At 37.7% G+C, this 21,842-nt stretch overlaps 1 protein-coding gene across 7 annotated transcripts in view; it reads right to left on the bottom strand.

Annotated features, from left to right (window-relative positions):
* The window catches only part of carmil3 (capping protein regulator and myosin 1 linker 3), a gene marked incomplete in the record, with an annotated part of 154,774 nt that overhangs the window by 16,971 nt on the left and 115,961 nt on the right, over window positions 1–21,842 (bottom strand). For 6 of the 7 annotated variants that reach the window (XM_014004474.1, XM_014004475.1, XM_014004479.1 and 3 more), the window contains 9 exon segments: window positions 3,006–3,085; window positions 3,720–3,907; window positions 6,713–6,779; window positions 8,427–8,552; window positions 11,713–11,806; window positions 11,907–12,082; window positions 16,843–16,956; window positions 19,587–19,706; window positions 19,929–20,027. In XM_014004474.1, coding sequence (XP_013859928.1) covers window positions 3,006–3,085; window positions 3,720–3,907; window positions 6,713–6,779; window positions 8,427–8,552; window positions 11,713–11,806; window positions 11,907–12,082; window positions 16,843–16,956; window positions 19,587–19,706; window positions 19,929–20,027 — 1,064 coding nt within the window. 7 annotated transcript variants of the gene reach the window in all.

Here is a 21,842-nt window from a genome sequence, read left to right on the forward strand (position 1 = left end):
TATTTATAAAGCGCCTTTCAGGACACCCAAGGACACTGTACAATAGAAAAAAGTTAGTTATGATCAACTTCTCATGATGATAAGTCACGACAGGATAAAGAAAAATGCCCAATCTGTTGGTCCATCTCCTGCTTCATCCAACCTCTACGTATAAACAAGAATCCCAGATTCCTGAATTCCTCTGCTTGAGGCAAAGACTCTCCTCCCAAACGGAATCTTTCTTTTACTTGTATGTCGAGCAGCATATTTATGCTTCTGTTTGCACCACTCAGTGAGACTCTCATATTGCTGTGCCTGTGGTATCCAAAAATATAGGTTTTCATACATAAAAATGATGCATCTTTAAAAAAGCATTGAGTGGAAAAATGGTTATAAAATAGTGTGCCGTATTATGAATAGCAAATATTATTTATTTGCTGAAATATATGGAGGAATAATAGCTGAACAAATGACCCTTCTTTTGAATGCAAATTTAGTCTCTCCGCTCATTCTGGGCCTAAGAGCTTCAGGAGAAATCTGCTCATTTATCACTGATGACACTTTAGATTAGCACAGTTTTTATGCTGCTGTACTGTACTGRACTGTAAAAAGCATTTCCAGACTGATTTCAAAATGACATTTTCACAAGTTATGAACATTTATTTAAGACACAAAATGTAAAAGATACTTTAAATGAAATCCCTCATGAACAATTATCTCGTTCATAATTCATAGGCAAAGATTAGTGTCACTAATCKCAGTTCTGTCTAGATTTAAACCCTCATTTCTCTCAGTTCACCTGAATCTGAGGCGTTCTGATTATGCAATAAATCTCAGTAAACTCTGACACAGACAGGTTATCTTACAACATTCATGTAACATTCAAAGAAAACATAACAGGCTTAATTTTAAACAATTTTTATGTGAAGTACTTCATGAAACAGTCAAATATTTATTGTTTACATCAGTATTTAGCTATCAGGTTTACACATTTTTTTAATGTCTTGCTGTTCAAAGCAGATTAACATCACGCTCAGAGAAACAGAAGGCTTCACCTGTTTGTATAATGCATAAAATTTAATCCCAAAAATTATCAATGTTGGGGAGTCGTGTTATACATGGTCAGTGGTGGGCACTAGTCCCTTAAAGGGCAAATGCGCTAATTGTAGACTTAAATTTCACCTTTGCGCTTTAGGGGTTTTACAAATTTCTTAAAATGATGTGCGGATTTGCACTTTCTAAATTTAGAATAAAGTAGTGCGAATCACAAATAATGTTTCATATTCAAACGTCATTTTCATCTAAAGCAAAGATAAAGATTTGTCCAGTCTCACTATGTTTTGTAGCCACATAATTCATTAAAACGTCTTCATTGTTTTCTTGAACAGTGAAGGGGAAAGCCATATCTACTCAACACAATAGACCTCCACTGTGAGGAAACAGCAACCCCTCCGTCAGCATTGCATTCACAGAGCTTTATACTGTGACTTCTGTCTCTTCTCGGTGAYKGTTTTCATTTAGTAGAGACTGTTCCCACAATTCTTTGCGTGGCAGGAAGCAATTAGAACTTCTTCACTGGGTGACAATCCACCTGCGGTTCTGCTCTGCAGAACCACGCGCAGCTGTGCAGTTTGTACATCCTCTCCAAGGGACACCGCAKCCATAAATATTAAATAAATAAATAATAGTAAAGAAAGAAACAGTTTAAGTTCACGCTCTTATTTTGAAAAGAATGGAGTTCCTGTTGTGTATCCTGTAGCCTACCCAGAATGCATTGCTTCAGTTTTACAACAGTTTAAAATTTCTACTATATCTGCATGTTTTCTTACCGAAGCCCTGCCATAAACAAAAGAAAATGACCAAGAAGCAGCAGAACTAGCAATCAACAACTATTTTTTGTTTTACAAAAAATTGTATTTTTTGTTTCTACAAATCACCTCCCCAAACTGCAACATGTTCCAATCGGTTGAAGAAAATAATCTTACCACTAGATAGATGGTAGTAAAGTGCTGACTTTCCTCTTACCTTAATGTTTTCTGGTAAAGGGAGAATTTATTGTGCTTTAAAATTAGCTTCTGTTAAGTTTTATTAATCACATGTGCTTTTGAACTTGTGGATCTAAATAAACTGACTAGYGYTTTAGAAATTGCGCAACTAAAATTTGAATTAGCGCTGCCCATCACTGTACATGGGGGTAAATATTGACCAATTGTTTGCTAAAGTACTACCACATTAAATGCAAATATTTTCTTATATAGGCYGATGACTGCGTTATGAATATGGGGAGAAATACTTTAAGTTGAACATAGTTAAGCATATAAACCAGTTGTAATTTTCACTTGGTGATGTATCAGATGTTTGAAGAGAGGTTTGTGGGTTTTTATGATGTGTACATACAGAAAAAACTTGTTTTGTTCTCGTCAGCCACGGAAATGGAAGAAAACATGGAAGACATTGAAGTTAAAAAATGAGGGGTGGCATTATACTCCAGTATTTATGCATAAATACGATGGTTGAAGATGTACATACAGAAGAGTGATTATTGTTTAACCAGTACAAGTGTTTTAATGACTGACGCCATGTTTTAGAAATCAGGACAATCGATGGTCKATAAATGAAACCTCCCTCTTTTTGTTAACACTTGCTTAGCTTTGTAGATGTTTAGCATTAGATAAAAAAGACTAAAATAACTGAAGAYATTTGGGCAAATGCTTACAGTTAGATTGTGCAATAGTCAATGAGACAAGTATTAAAAATTCTACCCGTAGACAGTTTCTGTATAACTTAGCATCATATTCTTGCAATTTTTGTAGGGTCTTTGCAAAATAAATAAATAAATAAATAAAAATAGCACCTCTGCCATGATAGGCACTTTGTTGTGTCAYTTATATGCATGCCTGGACAAGCCTATTCTATTTTTAGAACTGCAATATTCATCCTGATTAATTGCTAAACCAATCAGCTGGTATRCTGCCAGTATGGAGATATGTTTTTGTTAGGTGGCTAAAAAACTGATTTCTTCTTACCTGTCAGGTAAAACTCTCTTGCTGTAGAAATCAGGCAGTCCGTCCTCCAGCATACTGACTCCTCCGTTCTCAGAGCAATGCTACACACACACACACCAGAAAACACAACACCAGTGATCAGTTTGCCATGTCTCCAAAAAGCTCAAAGGCTGACTAAATGTATTATCCTTTCAAATGACAGCCTGACAAACAGGTCCATATCCAACAGAGGTCCATTTGTTAAACTTCTTTTTAACACGCTGCTCCAAGTAAATTTGCATCCATTTAGAGTAAAAAAAAAGGCTTTTAGAAAGGCTCAAAACAAACAAGCTGCTCAGTTTGTTGATGCCCCTGGGAGATGGCAGTGTGCTATTAACATTTGAATCACAGAGAAACATGTGGCAGCTTCCTGCTTTAAAGGAAACTTATTTTTAGCAAGTGCCTCTGGCTACGAACACCAGATGAATAACTGAAGTTCACACAGAGCAACCGATGGAAGAGGGAAAACACATTCCTGAAAACTTTTACACCTTTGGTTTGCAGCCTGTGACCTTCATGCTGTGGGATGAGTTCAGAAACGGGCCAATTTACTGCGTAAACGGGGGTCCGGCTCAGATATTTGCCAATAAATCAGACAAAAAAGGCAGGCCATGTTTATAAAACTGCACCGGGAAACCTTATTCTGCCCAGTGGAGTTCAGAAAAAGAGTAAAAAAAAACTGCAGCATTTACTCACAGATTCAGGAGGAAGGTGAACGGCTCGGTGTCGCCGTGGTGGGCGAGGCCTGACGTGGGTCACGTGGCGCAAGGGCGAGCCATTGGTGGGCAGGGTGGAAAGACATTCCCATGATGCCGAGTGAGTGAGGGAGGCAGAGTGGGACGGGGCAGAGGGCGTTGGAGAGGGACTGGGCTCATCACCCAAACCTTCGAAATGAAATGCGACAAAAATCTCATTATGTTTTCACATTCGACCCGCAGCCCACAAAATATTAACCTCCGCAAGGTTCACTTTTATTACAGATAAATGGGACATCAGTTTTAATTATTTGTGAAAATATAACAGATTTTTTTTTTACTATGCATGAATTGGATACACGTACCTTTTGCTAATGAAAGCTATTCTTTTATTTTAAAAAAGACATTAACAATAAAAATATTGTATTAGTATTGTATTGGCGTTTAAAAGTATTTACATCAATTCTCATCAATTTAGGAAGAAGTATAGATACTGGGGTTTAAAAAGACCTGTAGAAGATGAAGTATCAACTCAAGCTTCTTACTCAAGTAAAAGTACCGGTTTTAAAACCAATCCATCCATCCATCCATCCATCCATCCATCCATCCATCCATCCATCCATCCATCCATCCATCCATCCATCCATCCATCCATCCATCCACTTCTGCTTGTTCCAGTCACAAAAGCTTGAGATGTTTTAAACTACTTAAAATGTAAAAGTAATGTAAGAAAACTTAAAAGTCAATAGGACAAAAGCCCATGCAGTGCTGAATGAAATTTTGTGACTAAGTGAGTTTTAGATCCAGTCTTGTATTTTACACTTCATGATCAATTACAGCCATTTGCTTTAAACAGGGGGAGARTCAGTATGTTTCTATGTAATGCGTCCCTCCTCAGCAGTAAAAACAAGGAATGGTCTGATGTGGGTGTGAGCAGGGTGTTCTGTTAATGTTTGGGTTTTATCAACCACTCGGGAGTTTTATTTTTATTTTTTATTTTTAGTCTTGGAAGAKAGGGAGACTTTAGTGTAAGCTGCTGTTGATTCTGATCAAACTCAGGGTCAAAGAGACAGGTGCAGGGAGACTGAGGCTCTGAGCACTGAAGTGGAGTTACAGATTTGAAGAATAAAGAGTTTTAAAAGAGAATCAACAGCTTTCTGCGCAATTATTCTGGCTATCAATTATTGATCACGTTTGATTACATTTTTTCTAAAGGCCTTAATGACTCGTTATATTAAAATGTTAATGTTGAAAAATGCGGCATGAATTAGGCGACCTGTTTCAGCTGCACATTTATCTCTGCAACCATCTTCTTCATACTAACTACATGTGTCTGATATGTCCTGCTGGTGTGTGTCATGTGCAGGTGTAATGGATCATGTATAAACCAATATTGTCGTACTATTATACGGGTCCTTCTCAAAAAAATAGCATATTGTGATAAAGTTCATTATTTTCTGTAATGTACTGATAAACATTAAACTTTCATATATTTTAGATTCATTGCACACCAACTGAAGTTGTTCAAGCCTTTTATTGTTTTAATATTGATGATTTTGGCAAAAAAGTAAAGCAAAAACAAAAATTCCTATCTCAAAAAATTAGCACATCATGAAAAGGTTCTCTAAACGACTTATTAACCTAATCATCTGAATCAATGAATTAACGCTAAACACCTGCAAAAGATTCCTGAGGCTTTTAAAAACTCCCAGTCTGGTTCRTTACTCAAAAMCACAATCATGGGTCAGACTGCTGACCTGACTGCTGTCCAGAAGGACATCACTGACACCCTCAAGCAAGAGGGTAAGACACAGAAAGACATTTCTGAACAAATAGGCTGTTCCCAGAGTGCTGTATCAAGGCACCTCAGTGGGAAGTCTGTGGGAAGGAAAAAGTGTGGCAGAAAATGCTGCACAACAAGAAGAGTTGTCAGTCAGTGATGGTCTGTGGTGCCTCAGCTGCTGGTGTTGGTCCACTGTGTTTTATCAAGGACCAGGGTCAATGCAGCTAGCTTTCAGAGTTTGGAGCACTTCATGCGTCCATCTGCTGAAAAGCTTTATGGAGATGAAGATTTCATTTTTCAGCACGACCTGGCACCTGCTCACAGTGCCAAAACCACTGGTAAATGGTTTACTGACCATGATATTACTGGGCTCAACTGGTCTGCCAACTCTCCTGACCTGAACCACAGAGAGAACCTGTGGGATATTGTGAAGAGAAAGTTGAGAGACACAAGACCCAACACTCTGGATGAGCTTAAGACACAAGACCCAACACTCTGGATGAGCTTAAGGCCACTATCGAAGCATCCTGGGCCTCCATAACACCTCAGCAGTGCCACAGGCTGATTGCCTCCATGCAACGCCACATTGAAGCAGTCATTTCTGCAAAAGGATTCCCCACCAAGTATTGAGTGCACAACTGAACATAATTATTTGAAGGTTGACTTTTTTTGTATTAAAAACTCTTTTCTTTTATTGGTCGGATGAAATAAGYTAATTTTTTGAGATAGGGATTTTTGGTTTTTCTTTACCTTTTTGCCAAAATTATCAATATGAAAACAATAAAAGGCTTGAACTACTTCAGTTGGTGTGCAATGAATCTAAAATATATGAAAGTTTAATGTTTATCAGTACATTACAGAAAATAATGAACTTTATCACAATATGCTAATTTTTTGAAAAGGACCTGTAAATGTGTTCTTCTCATCCAAACACAATTAAATTCACAGGTGTATATTTTGGAGGCACCACTATAGATGGTTAGGATTTTTTTTGAACAATGACAGACCAGAATAAAAACAGCCTGAAATGTAATTGGAGTAATGAGACTATTTTGAAAATGTAAGAATAGAAGTAAAGAGTATTTGTACTTCATTACCCAACACCTGTGAGTATTAGTATCAAAGGAAGAAGAAATGCACTCTTATTGTTTGGTTACCTCTGAGATTGAACATTTTCTTTAATGAGCTTTGATTTAAAGCAACAAACTCACTCATTCTGGTGGAAACCGGACGAATTCTTCGGGTTCTGGAGCTTCGTTTTTTGATGGCCATCGTGTCCTTTTGGCAAATGAGAAAAAGATGCAATTGTGAGCAGAAAAAAAAACTTTTCACTTTCATACTGTCCTGCTAGCTTTGTCTTACAGAGATAAACACAAACCAATTTCCAAAAGAGAGTAACAAAAACATGAGATTTTAGCGACTGATTGGAAGTTGAAAAAGACTGATGAGATTCTCTCAATCTCATGTTCTGAACAATTTATCTCCAGATAAACATGTTGCCTTTACCTTGTTTTATTTTTCCATATTAAGATGTAAAATAGGCCGCTTTCTCAAAACTACGAGAAGATTATAGCACAAAAACAGCAGGTTCTTGTGTTACATCCAGTTTCTTTGGTCTGCTTTAGTGTTATGTTGTAGAGGTGTACTGTATGTTTGTGTGCTGATGAAGATTTTCTCCATCATCAGATRCTTGACTGTCCAAATATCTGATAACAAGAAACCTTTTGCTTTACTGTGATTTTAAAATAAGTTCTTGGTTGAAGTGGAGTTCTGTGGCAAAGTAGTATCTTACATGTTGTAGGTCACCCTTTGATGGATCTCAACTGGACAAAGTTAGAATTTGACCGGACTGATAACTTAGACATAAAGTGGATTGGTACCACAAATCCAGTCTTGAAAAGTTCCTATCTGCTCAGACAAGTTCTATTATTTCTTTTAAACTTTACCGCACCATCAATTTTACATTACATAGTTAGCATCTGCAACCAAAAAGCTTGAGTTAGCTGCTATTGCTGCTGTTTTCACTTGCAAATAAACATGATTCCATAAAATAATTGATATAATTGTCATGTTGAGGTATGAAATAAAGAGATTTCAAGAACCACTTCAAAGTTTTTGAGATTGGAGTTATTTTAAGACAGCAGCAATCCACTTTACACTTGGCCCCTGCCCATTAATTTGAGCGTAAAAAATAATTTGTCCAAACTGAGGTCATTTAAAGAGCTATCTGCAATAGGTAAGATAAGATTTTTCGTAACTTGCCCATAAAACTTCCCTTTAGTCATGGTTTGTCATTTTATGCCTTGGTTTTTCCTAGTGTTTCTATGTTCCCCTGTGTGTCTCTGCTCAGCTGCCCCACATCACACTGCTGATTACCCTTGTGTTTCTCCCCAGGTGTTTTCTGTTCCCTCATTAGTTTTCTGTCTATTTAAGCTCAGTCTTGTCTCTGTCTCATTGTCGGATCATTGTTCTGTCTACCTGGTTGTGTCCTGCTTCATGTTCTTCATCTACTTCCAAGTCTAGTGAGTTTTTGCTGTATTATCAGCCTCTTTGAGTTTTTCGGCCTTGTGCTTTTTTGATTTTTGAAAACTGCCTGTGCCCTGGGTTATTTTGTCAGTCCTGACACCTTTAAAACATCTGAACTATCCTTTTTATACAAATATATCAAGACAAGAAGCTTGGCTATTTTGAACCACCAAAAAAAGTAAATCATCATCACTGCAAAACCGCCATCTTTACCACATAAATAACTTGTTATCTCAATATAAAACACAGACATAATTTTTTAAAGCATGGCCTTTCTTGACCTCCATGAGACTGAGACCAGTGACTGTCTGACTCCTGGGGAGATTATTTTAATAATTAAAACCTGTCATTCATTTGGTGCAGTCAAGCCTATAGAGCTCACAGGTGTCAATCACTTACTATTCCCAGGTTGACCCCAAAATCCTCGTCGGGGAACTCCAGAGACTCAACTAGTCTCGATTGTCGGATCGTACGTCTGCCCGTCCCCACATCATCCCATCTCTTTGCCTGAGACACCTGCCGCAGCTGACACAACACACACACACACACACATGAAAACATTCATTGGCATATACATACAAAATCTCACATCTGTTAGGAAATTATCCTTAAGTGCAATCTGAGAGGAGAGGCAAGTCCGCCCTTGTACCAGCGCGGTCCCCAAACACAGCAAGAGCCACTTTAATATAACTGCTCACATTGCCCAAGAAGAATGTGAATTAAAGACAATTTCTTGATCATCAAAGCGAAGCGAGGCATGATAGAGGACAAACTGGCACTGCAGCAAAACACTGAATGGAGAATGAGACATTACGATGGAGTCGGTGGATGGAATACAAAGCAGAGTGAGGCAGGCAGTCTTATTGCCATGAGTCCATTTCTTTCCACTTTTCTACAGTCGTCATTTGAAACAATTATATTACACAGAGAGGAAAACCTGCAGGGTCAAATCACAGCCTTAACGAGCTGAAATCCTGTTTCTTCATCACCGTAAGCAGAAAACTCTTCCTCACACAGATGCTGCATGTACTTTTTCATCCTGTTGATGGTAAGGGCACCATGAGTTCACCTTTTATTAAATTTTATAAAAGGCTCAAAACTTTCAGGATTTATTCAGATAAAATTTGCCTGGACTCAAGAGACACTCCAGCAGTACAGGGGTCACTAAATGTAAATGTCAGGCTGTTGGTTTTCCTATTGTTGATTTTCAATTTTGACAAATCAGCTTGACTGTCGTTTAAAATGAATATTTTTTTGCACCAATTGTGTTTATCAAAAGCTTCAATTTGAACACAAAACATGATTGTTTGAGCTGCTTTAACAGATTTTACACATTTCCCTCCCAWCTTTTTATATTTACTTCACTGGGGTATTTTAACTGAATGTAAACCAAACTAACAGTCTAACTTAGTGAAAAATAACATTTAATGAATTGCTACATTACCAGTCATTTCTCTATGATACTAATGAATTCTAAGTATAAGATTTCTTTTAGCATGCTAGCTGAGTTACATTTCCGAATTGCATATCAGTACAGACTTAAATGTCAAAATATCGGAGCTTATTTTAGGGATTTTTTTAAAAATGGGAAAAACGTTTTTTAAAACAAATTGCACTAAACACAACTCTATGGGATGTTGTCTGAACACGTAGTCTGTGGTTTCACATAACTACCAAAGGATATGCCAAACTGCCAAACTCATCCGGCTAAGGATATGTTCGAGCTTCTTCCTTCGAGGAGACGGTACCATACAATTAAATGTACTACGTCTCAGCATTTAAATAATTTTTTTCCACAGGCTTTGAGGGTTTTGATTAACTCACATTAACTTTCTCAAGTAACATGGAATGTAATTTAGAATGTGTTCTGTGAATTTATAGTTGGCTGCAGATGAGAGGTTCTGTGTTCAGTGTTTTTGTAAATTGAACTGTTTTTCAATTTTTATTTTTTTTTAATTTTATAATCCTTTTAAATTGTTTATGTGTGCATTATGAGGGTGTGAGCTCTTGCCACTGTTTTTTTTTTCAATGTATAGTTTTTCTACTGCAAATGGCAAATAAACTTGAACTTGAAGTCCTGATTTGGGTGGTACAATCCGGCACACTCAAATGTTCTGCATTTGACAAGTGCTGACCTGGCTTGCTGATGCCAAATACACTACCATGTGACAAAACTATGTGCCTGACTCATCAATAATAATAATAATAAGAAAAAGAAGCTGGCCTGACCTGACCTGACCTGGCTCTGCACAGGCCTATTTGTGCGCAGGCTCTAGAGACAACATTATTGATTTTTCTGCTGAGTAAACACAAAGTTGCTTAAAAGCTACAAGTGTTAAAGTAGTTTTTGCCACAAAAGAGTGTATTTGTCCTGAAGCTATTGAAGAAAAGTACATAGACATGCAAAGGTCGTTGCTGATTTTGATGTGTGGATGTTAATGGAGCAGGGGAGTGATTAAAAGTGATTAATTTGATCTTTAGTTGCTGTGGCAATCATTAGAGAATATATTTATTTTTATTAATAACTATTACATTTTATCTGGACTTAATTGATTTAGTGTTTTGTGTAGTCACTGGTTACCTATGTTTTGTTCTGTTGCCTTCCTAGTAGATTTTTCAGGGTAGCCTGTTTTGTTACGGTGTATTGCTAGTATATGATGAAAGGATATTTTGTAATAAAAGTACAACATGAAGCAGTTTTCACAAGGTCATGGTGCCCAGGATGTAACGAAACAAAACAAAACAAGGGTAATGCCCTTTTTAAATATGATCTCAGATAAAAGGCTTGTAGTAAAYCAGTGATGGACCTTCCAATAAATAAATCATAGACTTATTTAATGTTTCATTAATCCTTTAAAAAAAACTTCAAATAGCTGGAAAACACCTAGTTTTGAGAAAAACTTCCAGGRGCATTGAAAAACAAATTGAAATTGAAAACACAATTGGTATCACAATTGTGATATATGGTGATACTGTCAGTGGGGTGATGTATCCCCTGGACTGCCCTCGCACCACTTCACACTAATTCATAGATGTCCACCATTGCCACCAGCAAATATTGTCAGGTATAGTTTAATGTTAAAAAAGAGTTATGATTGCAATTTTTTTCATAGAATAATACAAAAAAAGGTAGTGTGAAAGGTTCATCTAAGTTACAATCAGCCAAAGCCTGCAACTTAATGTTGTTAGTGCTTAACATGCAGGTTGCTCTTGAGGGCTAACAAGCTGTTAAGGTATGCCAGTTTTACTTGGCTGAAATAACCAAACACTGAACTTTTGGAAACAAAAGGAAAAAAAGTAAACCTTTTAAAATGTATAGAAAAACTTCTTCAAAATGAAAACTATTGGCATGCAATGCTACATGGTGCAGTGTGGAAGACATTTAAAGAGTAGCTACTTTGCTATAATTAATGTTCCTGAAGAAACACTTGATTGAACACACCATCTGATCTATAATACTCCATATAATAATACTCAGACAGTATCACTTTGGTTCAAGAGAAAAACCAAACATAGGCTAGTGTACCAAAAAGTCTGTAAAGTATGAGAACATTCTGAACTTTAAGCAGTGTCAATGTTTACCATGTAAGTAACAACCATTTGAWGGTTTAAATCATATTTAAGCTTTAAACTATCACAGACACTTCTAAAATCTACAAGAAGTCATGCATTAAAGGTGTATTACCAGTACCAGGGTTTTATGAGTGTTATAGAGCTCTTGTAGAATCTGATCCACTATTGAGTTTGTCAGATAGGAGACCACCGACAGCTTCACCTCCCTGAAACAAAACAACAAAACCCCCCACAAAGAAATGATACTTCAGTGGCTCATATGTTTTTAATAGTTGGAACTTTTGAACCTGTTTCTGTTCTTCTTACTCGAGTGCTCTGTTGACATCTTCAGCTGCTCTCTCCATCAGAGCACTGCGGATGGTGGAACGAGGGATGGAAACTTGCTCCGAGATGGACGACAGTGGCGGGCTGAGTCTCTCTGCAGCTGAACAGGACATGGGGCATAACTCGCGACACAGAGACACCATGGAGTCCACCACCACCTAGACAGAATGGACACTGAGTGTTACACCATCATAAGTACAGTCAATTGCAGTGGTGGGCAGCGCTAACCCAAAAATTAGCTCCGTAATTTCTAAAGCGCTTATGAAAATATTTAGGTCCGTAACTTCAAAAGCACTTATGCCATAGAAAAACTAGCAGAAGCTAATTTTAAAGCACAAGTTCAATTTGACACTTACTAGCTGGCAACACTTCACGTACAATATATGCACAACACTGCCAACTAGCGGTGTATGAACCCTTGTACAGCTTAATCCTACAAGCGTTGCTTGCTGGGGATGTGATTTCCTGAAACAGAACTTTGGCTCCTGTTGTAAAAATTAAAAAGTTGTTGAGGATTGCTAGTTTGGCTGCTTCTTTGTTTTTTCTTTTGTTTGTCGTAGATTTTTCATTTATGAAGCATCAATAAAGCGATTTTAAAACTGTTTATTGGAAAACTGAAGCGATACATTCTGGGTATACATGACGGATTTGATTTGTGACGGGAAACGGAAGTTTTCCATGTCGTTGCTCCGGTTGACCACTAGATGTCTGTCTAACACCGTTGGCGGATTGCTTCGACCAATTACGTCAAGTAATGAGCTCCAGCGTTTAAACTTTTTTTAAAAGGAGATCCGATTGTAAAGTAAAATAAATCAATACATACAAAATTTTAGTATGGATTAAAAATGTTTACTGTTWTTGCTGGGAAAGGGAGTACTAAACATTGTCTTCCTGCTATGTAAGCAACCACAAAGCATTGTGGGAAATGAGAACCGTGACCAAGAGCAACAGTCAGCAAGGATGTATACCTTTCCAAAAAAGTGTGTTTATCTGGGAGGGGTACTGTTGGATAGATCACGTGTTGTGATTCATTGACAGCCATACCTTCCACTGTTCAAGATAATGTTGACTGGTAGATAATTAGTTATTAGTGGTACTGCATTTTATTTTAGAAAGTGCAAATCTGCTTATGAATTATAAAAATTAGTAAGAATGCAAAAGCGCAAACAAAATATGTAGGTCCRCAATTAGTGAATTTGCACTTTAGTGGAATGGTGCTGATGACTGATCAATTGGATCAGTTCTCAAAGAAGTGTTTAATCTTCATCTGCACTGTGACTATCTGCTTCAGTTTTCATCTTCTTAAAGGAAGCTCCGACTAGTTGTACTATTAATTCACTTCACTTCAGTTTATTTAGTTATAGTGATGGGATAAATGGCTCTTTGAAGGGATCCGGATCTTGGGGAGCCATTTGTTTCATAGAGCCGTTCAAAAGAGCTGTACAATTTTGAACAAGTTACGTCATCACATACAGCGACATGATGACGTCATCTTGTTACGTGGGCAGAACCATGTGCTTTTTCAAGCAGAAACCCCCCTCCCCGTTTCCGTGAGCTTCTGTACTCCACCACTCTGCCTGTTTTCTGTGAAAAAGCAAAGCGGGAGTGATTTAAGGATGAAAAATGAAGACTATATGAAGAATAAAATAAATAAAACTACAAATGGCTTGTTACTGCCCGCGACTCGGCTCCTGTCGTTCGTTGTAAAGAGCCGTTCAAAAGATTTGGATCATTCATGAACGTCACATCACTATTTATTTAGCACMAAGTCACAACAAAAGACGTCTCAGGGCACTGTACAAAAAAGAAAAATCAAAGTAAGCCAGCAGATTGTGTTGAATCACCTTTCCACAGGCATCTTTTCTAAACAGCACATTGGCGACAGTGGAAAGGAGAAACTCCCTTTTAACAGGAAGAAACCTCCAACAGAACCAGGCTCAGGATGAGCGACCATGTGCTTCAACCGGCTGGGTTTGAGATGACATTTTAGACAGTATTTGATAAATATTTACGTCAACCAAACAAACAAGACTAAAAATATGCTTTAGGCTATATTTTATAAATAAAAAATGTGTGACATTGCTGTGTTACTTACATCACAAAGCTTTCTGTGTAAATTACATTTACTGGTCCTCTGGTTTGAGGTTTATCCTTTTTAAATAGGGGTTTTCCGATACCAGTTTTTTTTTTTTTCAAACCAAGTATGAGTATGGGTAATTCACTTTGGGTACTTGCCAATACCGAGTACTTACCTGAGGTAGAATTTTCTACTTACAGTATATTTTGTTTTAGAACAAGATTGCTCTCCTACAAACAATCTGACGGCATCAAATCAAATCATGACATTACAAGCCCTGTTGCAACATTAAGACGACTGTTCTTCAATGCGCTTAAGTTTTTTTAAGAATGGAACTCATAAACTTCTCATGAGAGGTGTAAACTGTAGTTGTGTTTCCATCAACAGTTTTTTATGCACAGATGCAGATGGAAGTATCACATTTAAAAAGGTTGATGGAAATGGCAAAATTTAAAAAAAACATCCTCATTTTTGCAAAATTGTTTTTACGCTCACCTGAGGTATTTTGGGGGAATTTCTGGACAAAAAATAATGTTGACGTCTGATGTAATTACTCTTGGCATAGCCTGGTTGATTCGCTCACAATAGCTGTGGATGGAAACACACCTGATTTTTTATTTGTATTTTTTGCAACATTTCAAAATGTGTGTAGAGGGTCACCTCAAGTGAAGAAACAAGATTTTTTGCCTCTAAGCAGGCCTCGGACGGGCCTGAGAAGAAGACAGGAACTCTGTTACAAACTGAACTCTATTTAGGCCATGACAGGTCATTCTAACCCTGGAAGAGAACCCCTCAGTTCTCTTAATCAGATAATGGACAGAACAATCTCCTTGGTTCGTGATTCATTTGTCATTTAACTAAGAATGTTTGTGCATTTGTTAAATCATGATAATGACTGTCACAGGAAAAGTAGAACAACTTCTTTTCTCTTATTGTGCCTTAAAGATTTATAATGGCATAAAAAATCACAGAGAATCTGATTACAATGTTTTCATTRTGTTTTTATGCAAATCACTGTTTTTATTTTACTGTGAACACAGTAATATAATTGTGGATTTTTCCTGAGAAAATCTTTCATTTATCTGGACTAACAGAATGGTTCAGAGTTGATTATAAACATAAATCTTACAGTTAATCAGCATGAAATGTTTTGCAGTGATTTTATTTGGAGTCTATCAGAAGGAAGTTAAGAAGAGGTTATCATGTTGTGTGTTTTATCAACCACACAGTGTAACCTTGACTGGCACCTGGCAAATCTTTAGCTTACYTTTTTCTGACTCATCTTTAAGCTTGAGGGCGGAACCAAAGTCGTCCGTTCTTATTACTAACCCGGACGGCTTTGAGCGATATACTCTGACTTCCTACTTCAAACAAGGAAGCAGCTGTTGCTCCTCTTCGGAGGAACTCAGCTTTGAGCTGAAAATCCGACTCAAGCGCCAAAGAGTGGATTTTTACAGTCAGGGATTCGACAAGCCCGTCGGAATCAACCTCCAAAGCATTTAATTTCCCTTCCGATGGTGAAGAGGATTTATTCTGAAGGAGAAACCGGATGCAGCTCAAATTTTTCTGGCTCAGGACTGAGGCAGACGCAGAATGTTACCAGAGAAATAACACGTTTTGCCAATGACTGGTGAGCGAACCGACAACTGTTTTCTGGCCGATCGGAGGTGAGCCAACCTTGCTACTCAGAAGGTGTCAAGAAGTCATCATCAGGTAAAAGGCTGAAGTGTTTTTGGTGACGTGTCCGGCGGAAACTGGGTTCAGAAAAGACGTGCAGTTCCGGTTGACTCACATTTTGTTAAAAAGTAAAAGCAGTAGAAATACTAACCTTACTTTTCCTCCTTTTTGTTGTTACTATTTGCCTTRCCAGAAATTAAGTTAATGTGCCAGTAAATGTTTGGTATCTAGCATCAGAACTGATGTTACTGCTCTATTATAAGTGATTTGAGTTGAAATGGATTGAATTTGGACGCAGATTTGTATCTTATTAATTCTGAAAGCTTGTTATAGGAAGCTATTACCCACAATTGAGTTGTAACTCATGATTTGTTTAATTTATGTAAATAAATGATCGCATAGTCATTTATGCATCAAATTGAACTCATCTGAGTGTTCCACTTTTTGTTTCATTTTCACTTCACATGGTCAAGATATTGCCGAAGAATAAAAAATTCCTTGGTAAATAATTTCCTCATAACCTTGTGTATGAGAGATGTGGGAAAGGCTTGTATTTCTCTAAGCCAGATCCTACATGTGCATTACATTGGATAGAAACATGGCATTCAATTAGATATATAAATATAAATGTTAAAATTGGAAAGTTTCTGATGTCGAGCCCTTCTAAACTAAATTGCTTTAAGTAATTAGGAGTTTTCACAACAAAATGTTAAGGACAACATGTGCAAGTAGTTGGAGATCCCTTTAAACTGTAAATGCATAACAGCTGTTTGCTCAGCTATAATCTGTTCACACCCTCCTACAGATGTTTCCTTCCATCCTTTGGACATAACCAACTAAAATCTTGCAAATCACAAACCCCTCAGTTCAAAAACCCACAAAACAAATTCGACAAAGTCTTTACAGCCGCCTCCTTAATATACTGTATGTTCACTTTTAAATCATTGTGTAAATTTCAATGTGGCGAGAAAAATAAACAAATAAATGTTTCCTTCCTGCAAAATTAAACGCCAGATTTCTTCTGAAGTCAGCACACCTGCACGACATTAATGGGCAATTTAAATGCAACTGGTTCACAAGTGTTTAAAATTACAACCGTGTGTGTGTGTGTGGGGGGGGGGGACTCTGTAGACTCAGCAAATGTTTTGGGCCTTTGGGTTCTACCTGCAGCTCCTTGTCGGCAGCCTTGGCCAGCTCTCCTGCCAGGATGTCCAGCCGCTGTTTGACGGGGCCGTCCACAGACAAAACGTGGGCCAGTTCGCACAGAGACGGGTACAGCTGATGGACACACACACACACACACACANACACACACACACACACACACACATACACACACACACATATGCATGCACAGAACTCATTAAGAACTCTTGAACAAGAACACACGGCTCCAAGCAGAAGCCCTACAATCCTATTTATATTCACACTAATGTTACATCATCACAAAAACACACTGAAAGTATTCCAAATGGGAGAAAAGTCAAGAAGTTTGTCATGGTTATTTGCTTCATTATAATCTTTTGTCATATTTTTATCAACACATTATCTTGCATTATGTTTGCTGGATTATGTAAGAGCAAATTACATTGTGAACCTAGGGAATTGGTGATGATGCATGAAACTGTTGTACATTCTTCCTGGCATGAAAACTATTAGCACTGCAATATAACCTAACCGCATCAGTGCCTCCTTTGTATAAACTTGATGATTACAAAACTTCCCACCCATAAGTCACAGAGAGAGGGCAGATTGTTTGTTTTTAACTAGAATTTATTTTTTCCACAAAAAGTTAAGTTTTATGAATGACTGCTCATTATTTAAAGACTGAATCATCTTCATAAAATGTAGAAGTGAAGCTATAATTATGCTAATGAAGTTTGAGTTGAGTTTCAGCTTGAACTGTCAGCAAGAAGCTCTATCTGTTGACCATTTTTCCCCTTAATGAAATCTCTGTCAACCCTGTGTTTTAAATAAATGTCAGCTTGTCAAATAACAGGGAGTTAATTTCATCCATTGACATCTTAAATGTTAATGCAACACATTTAGATGTACATAATATTCTTAAATGCAGAGTTTATTTAGGGATGTGTTTCCTCTCACACAGTGACTGCTGAAGATGGGCACCAGCTGCAAATATCTTAGCTAATAAATGTATCGTCCTGTTCACAGTCTGTGACCTCGCCAGGATCAAGTAAGGACAGAAAAATGAAAGAAGACATGTTAAACCTAAAGAATCTAATTCCTAAGCAATTTCTAATCTTAAATAAAATGATCCAGTTTGATCAGAATTTATTCATTACTTTTTACAAACTTTCACGAGTTTCATTAAGGGAAAAAGTGATATTTTTYATGCGCAGCATGAAGTTCAGCCACAACTGGAGATAAAACAATCTGAACTGTGAGGCTCAGCAGTGAGTTGTCTAAAGATTTAACAGCTTTTTGAACACTTAACCAGTTGCACTCCCTCATTTTTTGTCCATTCAGAATGCTGTGTGGATGGATTTGCTTTTAAACTGTTCTGGATCTGTGTATAGGTTTTTGGGTAATAAATACTTTGTGTTTGGAACAAAAAGACTTATATACTCCTCTTTTTGTATTTATACTTGTTACTTCCAAATGTGTCAAATCAAAAACCCGTGAGCTGCGTAAAAACACGGAAACATTTAGAACAAGTTATGTTTTATTGGAGGTCTTATAGATCTTTAGATTTTTCCCAGAAACAAACAACCATCTATATCACTTCACTGCTGCTCTGATAATTAACTGTCTCAGTATTTATCAACAAGGGAAAACATTTTTTAACAACTCAGTAAGCCAGATTCTTCTTAATTGGTCCTAAAGGCTTTTATAATAAACGCGTCAAAGAAGAAAAATAAATCATTTACCGAAAGTCTGCTAGTGGTTAATTCAGTTCTTTATTAAAGTAAATGTTTTAATTTAAGTTTACTTTTCTAAAATCAAATTATTTAGAGAAGGTTTTACTTTCCTCTCTTTTTGTCAGCGTTATTGCTTTCAATTATTCTTAAAGAAAAAAAGAGTACAGCACGATAAACAAAGCTTTAAAAAAACAATCAATGCTGCATTCCAGTGAGTTTTAACCTTTTTGTGTTTATTCAGATCACATGTGGGGTTCTTTTCACAAGACTTTGATTTATTACAACATCCAATATATCATCAAAAATCAAAGTGTTTAAAAAGCTCTAAAACAGCAACTAGTAGGTCACCTTTTCTAATTTCCTCTCCTGTTACTCAGTTGACTTTTTTTCAGATTTATCAGGTGGGTTTTAGTATCCAACTATATAAATGTTTAAAAAAACAAGGAAATTAAAACCCTGCCTCTAACAATTTGCAATCTGTGCTGTAAAACTGAACATACACAGGTTTTTTACTGAGGTCTAATGTTAAATTCAGTATTTTTTTTAATATTGTAGCTGAAACYAAACCATAAATGTTATTTATATACTTTGAGTACAATTTTATGATCATTCTCTGACAATAATCTTCCCAGTAGGACTTTTTATGCGTTGCTATCTGGTTAGTTTTATAGTAACCCAACACCTGCATCTGATTTTTATGTTTTTGTGTGCATTTCTATCCTTATTAGGACCGTTCATTGACTTCAATTCATTCCCAGTTGTTTCTATAGCCTAAACCTTACATGTTATCCTAAACCTACCACTCCCAGTATACTTATCCATAAACCTAGCCTAAACTGTATTCACACCTTAGTCTTAAGCCAAACCCACAACCCAAAARTGGAGTTCCCCTATATTAGACCAGTCCTTGTGTGGACCATAAGGACCACTGGTCTTGCCTAGGTAGGTGTGCATACCATAAACAATCCTAAAAAGGTAACAAATACAAGTGTACACAAACACACACACACACATACAGAGCTGACTTACAGCTCTTGAGTTCCTGGCCTCTTTTAGGATTTGTCTGGCTGTCTGGACRTCCTCTCCATCCTCACAGCCTTTCAGGACACAAACCTGCTGCTGCACACGCACACACAGACGCTCCATCACCTGCACACAAGCAATCATTCATTAATGCATTTTTTAAACATAAAACTACAAGTTTACATTGAGAAGAAAAATCCTTGACTCATTCATTTCATCTCCCTGAGCACAAGTTCAAACACACACACACACACGCACGCACGCACGCACGCACGCACGCACGCACGCACGCACGCACGCACGCACGCACGCACGCACGCACGCACACACACACACACACACACACACCTGTTCAGCTGTGCTGGTGACGAGACCCTGGTGGAGCCTAAGAGCCTGTTTCTGAGAGAAACGCTGAGTCTGGTTGTTCCTCAGCAATGCACGCTGGATCTGTCACACACACACACACACACACACACACACACACATAGAAAACAAACAAAGAAAAGACAGGTGTTTACAAAGTGCAGCGTTCAGGAGATCGGAAACAAGTGCATTTGCATGATAATAGGGAGGCAAAAGAAAAAGAAAACAACAATGGATTTCTTGAAGTAAAAAAAATGTCTGACTTTATCCCCCCTTTACTCAGCAGGTGAAAAACATCCCCACATCATCATGATTTCTTGCAAAGAAAGATGGTACCAAGCATTGCTCAAAGACTTCTAGAGATTCAGACAATGTGGGGGCGAGCAAAGCCCCTAAAAAAGCTAAAAGATCATCTGATCAATTGCAGATTTAATCTGATGTAACAAGTGCCTGCAATCAGAAGTCCTGCTAAAGTTATTTCAACTCGCAGTCTTGTGTTTCCATTAAACTGTGGACTTTGCTTTGACTTCCATTACTTTTAGTCACTGCATATGCCTAATCCAGTCATTTTCCTAAACTCTAACCATTACTAGTCTATCCCTAACCCTAACCTTAACCAAAACTGAATTCACACAATACCTCTAAACCCAACTAGTAGAGCGCAAATAAATAAATAAATAAATAAATAAATAAATAAATAAATAAATAATGCAAGGACTGAAAAATGTTCTCACATCCCAAAAATGACCTCAGTTTGTTGGTTAAAAACATATGACGGTCCACACTCTGTAGCACACACACACACACACACACACACACACACACACACACGCACACACTTACTGCTGCTGTTTTTCTGATAATGGAGCTGTCGGGGAGTAGACATGCGTCACAAACTGAACAGCATTTGCACTTAAAGTAAAACTCATATTCTGGTATTAATCAATACTAATTTGTTACTCATTTAATAATTTTATGACCTTTTTAGTCCTTTTTAGTCATATGAATTAAAACAAAATACTACAAGCAAGAGTGTGTATATTACTGAAACAGTCAAGATGAAACAGAGAATACTAAATAACAATGTTGTGTTAAATTATTTTAAGTGGTACTCCTAAATAATGTGCCGTGCTCTTATTTTTTTTTTTAATTTAGAAGCCCTACAGCTTTTGAGGAAAAAAAAATCAAGTACCTTTATAAAACTTTTGCTTAATAATTTAGCTTTTTCTGGGTGGAATCAAATGCTTTTGAATATTGAGTAATTTTGTTTCAGTAGCAACTTTGGAAAGTTAGTATCATGGCAACCCAACCTCAGACAGAGTTAATTGTTTCTCCTGTCAAGATATGATGCACAAAATGAGATTATTATTAGAATATTAATATCAGTAGGGACTCAACTTCTGTTGAGAAAGCTGAGCCTGGGGACTTTGGGTTGGGCTCTCCGATCTCTGGGGACGAGGTCGCCGAGGTGTTAAAAACTCCTCTGTGGCAGGGCCCCGGGGGTGGATGAGTTCCACCCGAAGTTCCTTAAGGCTCTGGATGTTGTAGGGTTGTGTTGGCTCACGCGACTCTACAATATCACATGGACATCGAGGGCAGTCCCCCTGGATTGGCAGACTGGGGTGGTGGTCCCCCTGTTTAAAAAGGGGGACCGGAGGGTGTGATCCAATTACAGGGGGGTCACACTCAAGCCTCCCTGGTAAGATCTATTCAGAGGTCCTGGAGAGGAGGGTCCGTCGGATAGTCGAACCTCGGATTCAGGGGGAGCAGTGCGGTTTTCGTCCTGGGCGTGGAACACTGGACCAGCTCTACACCCTCAGCAGGGTCCTGGAGGGTGCATGGGAGATCGCCCAACCGGTCTACATGTGTTTTGGGGGCGGCTGTGGCGGAGTGGTTAGG

This window comes from Austrofundulus limnaeus, unplaced genomic scaffold (genome assembly GCF_001266775.1).
Source record: "Austrofundulus limnaeus strain Quisiro unplaced genomic scaffold, Austrofundulus_limnaeus-1.0 Scaffold24, whole genome shotgun sequence".
Taxonomy (NCBI): domain Eukaryota; kingdom Metazoa; phylum Chordata; class Actinopteri; order Cyprinodontiformes; family Rivulidae; genus Austrofundulus; species Austrofundulus limnaeus.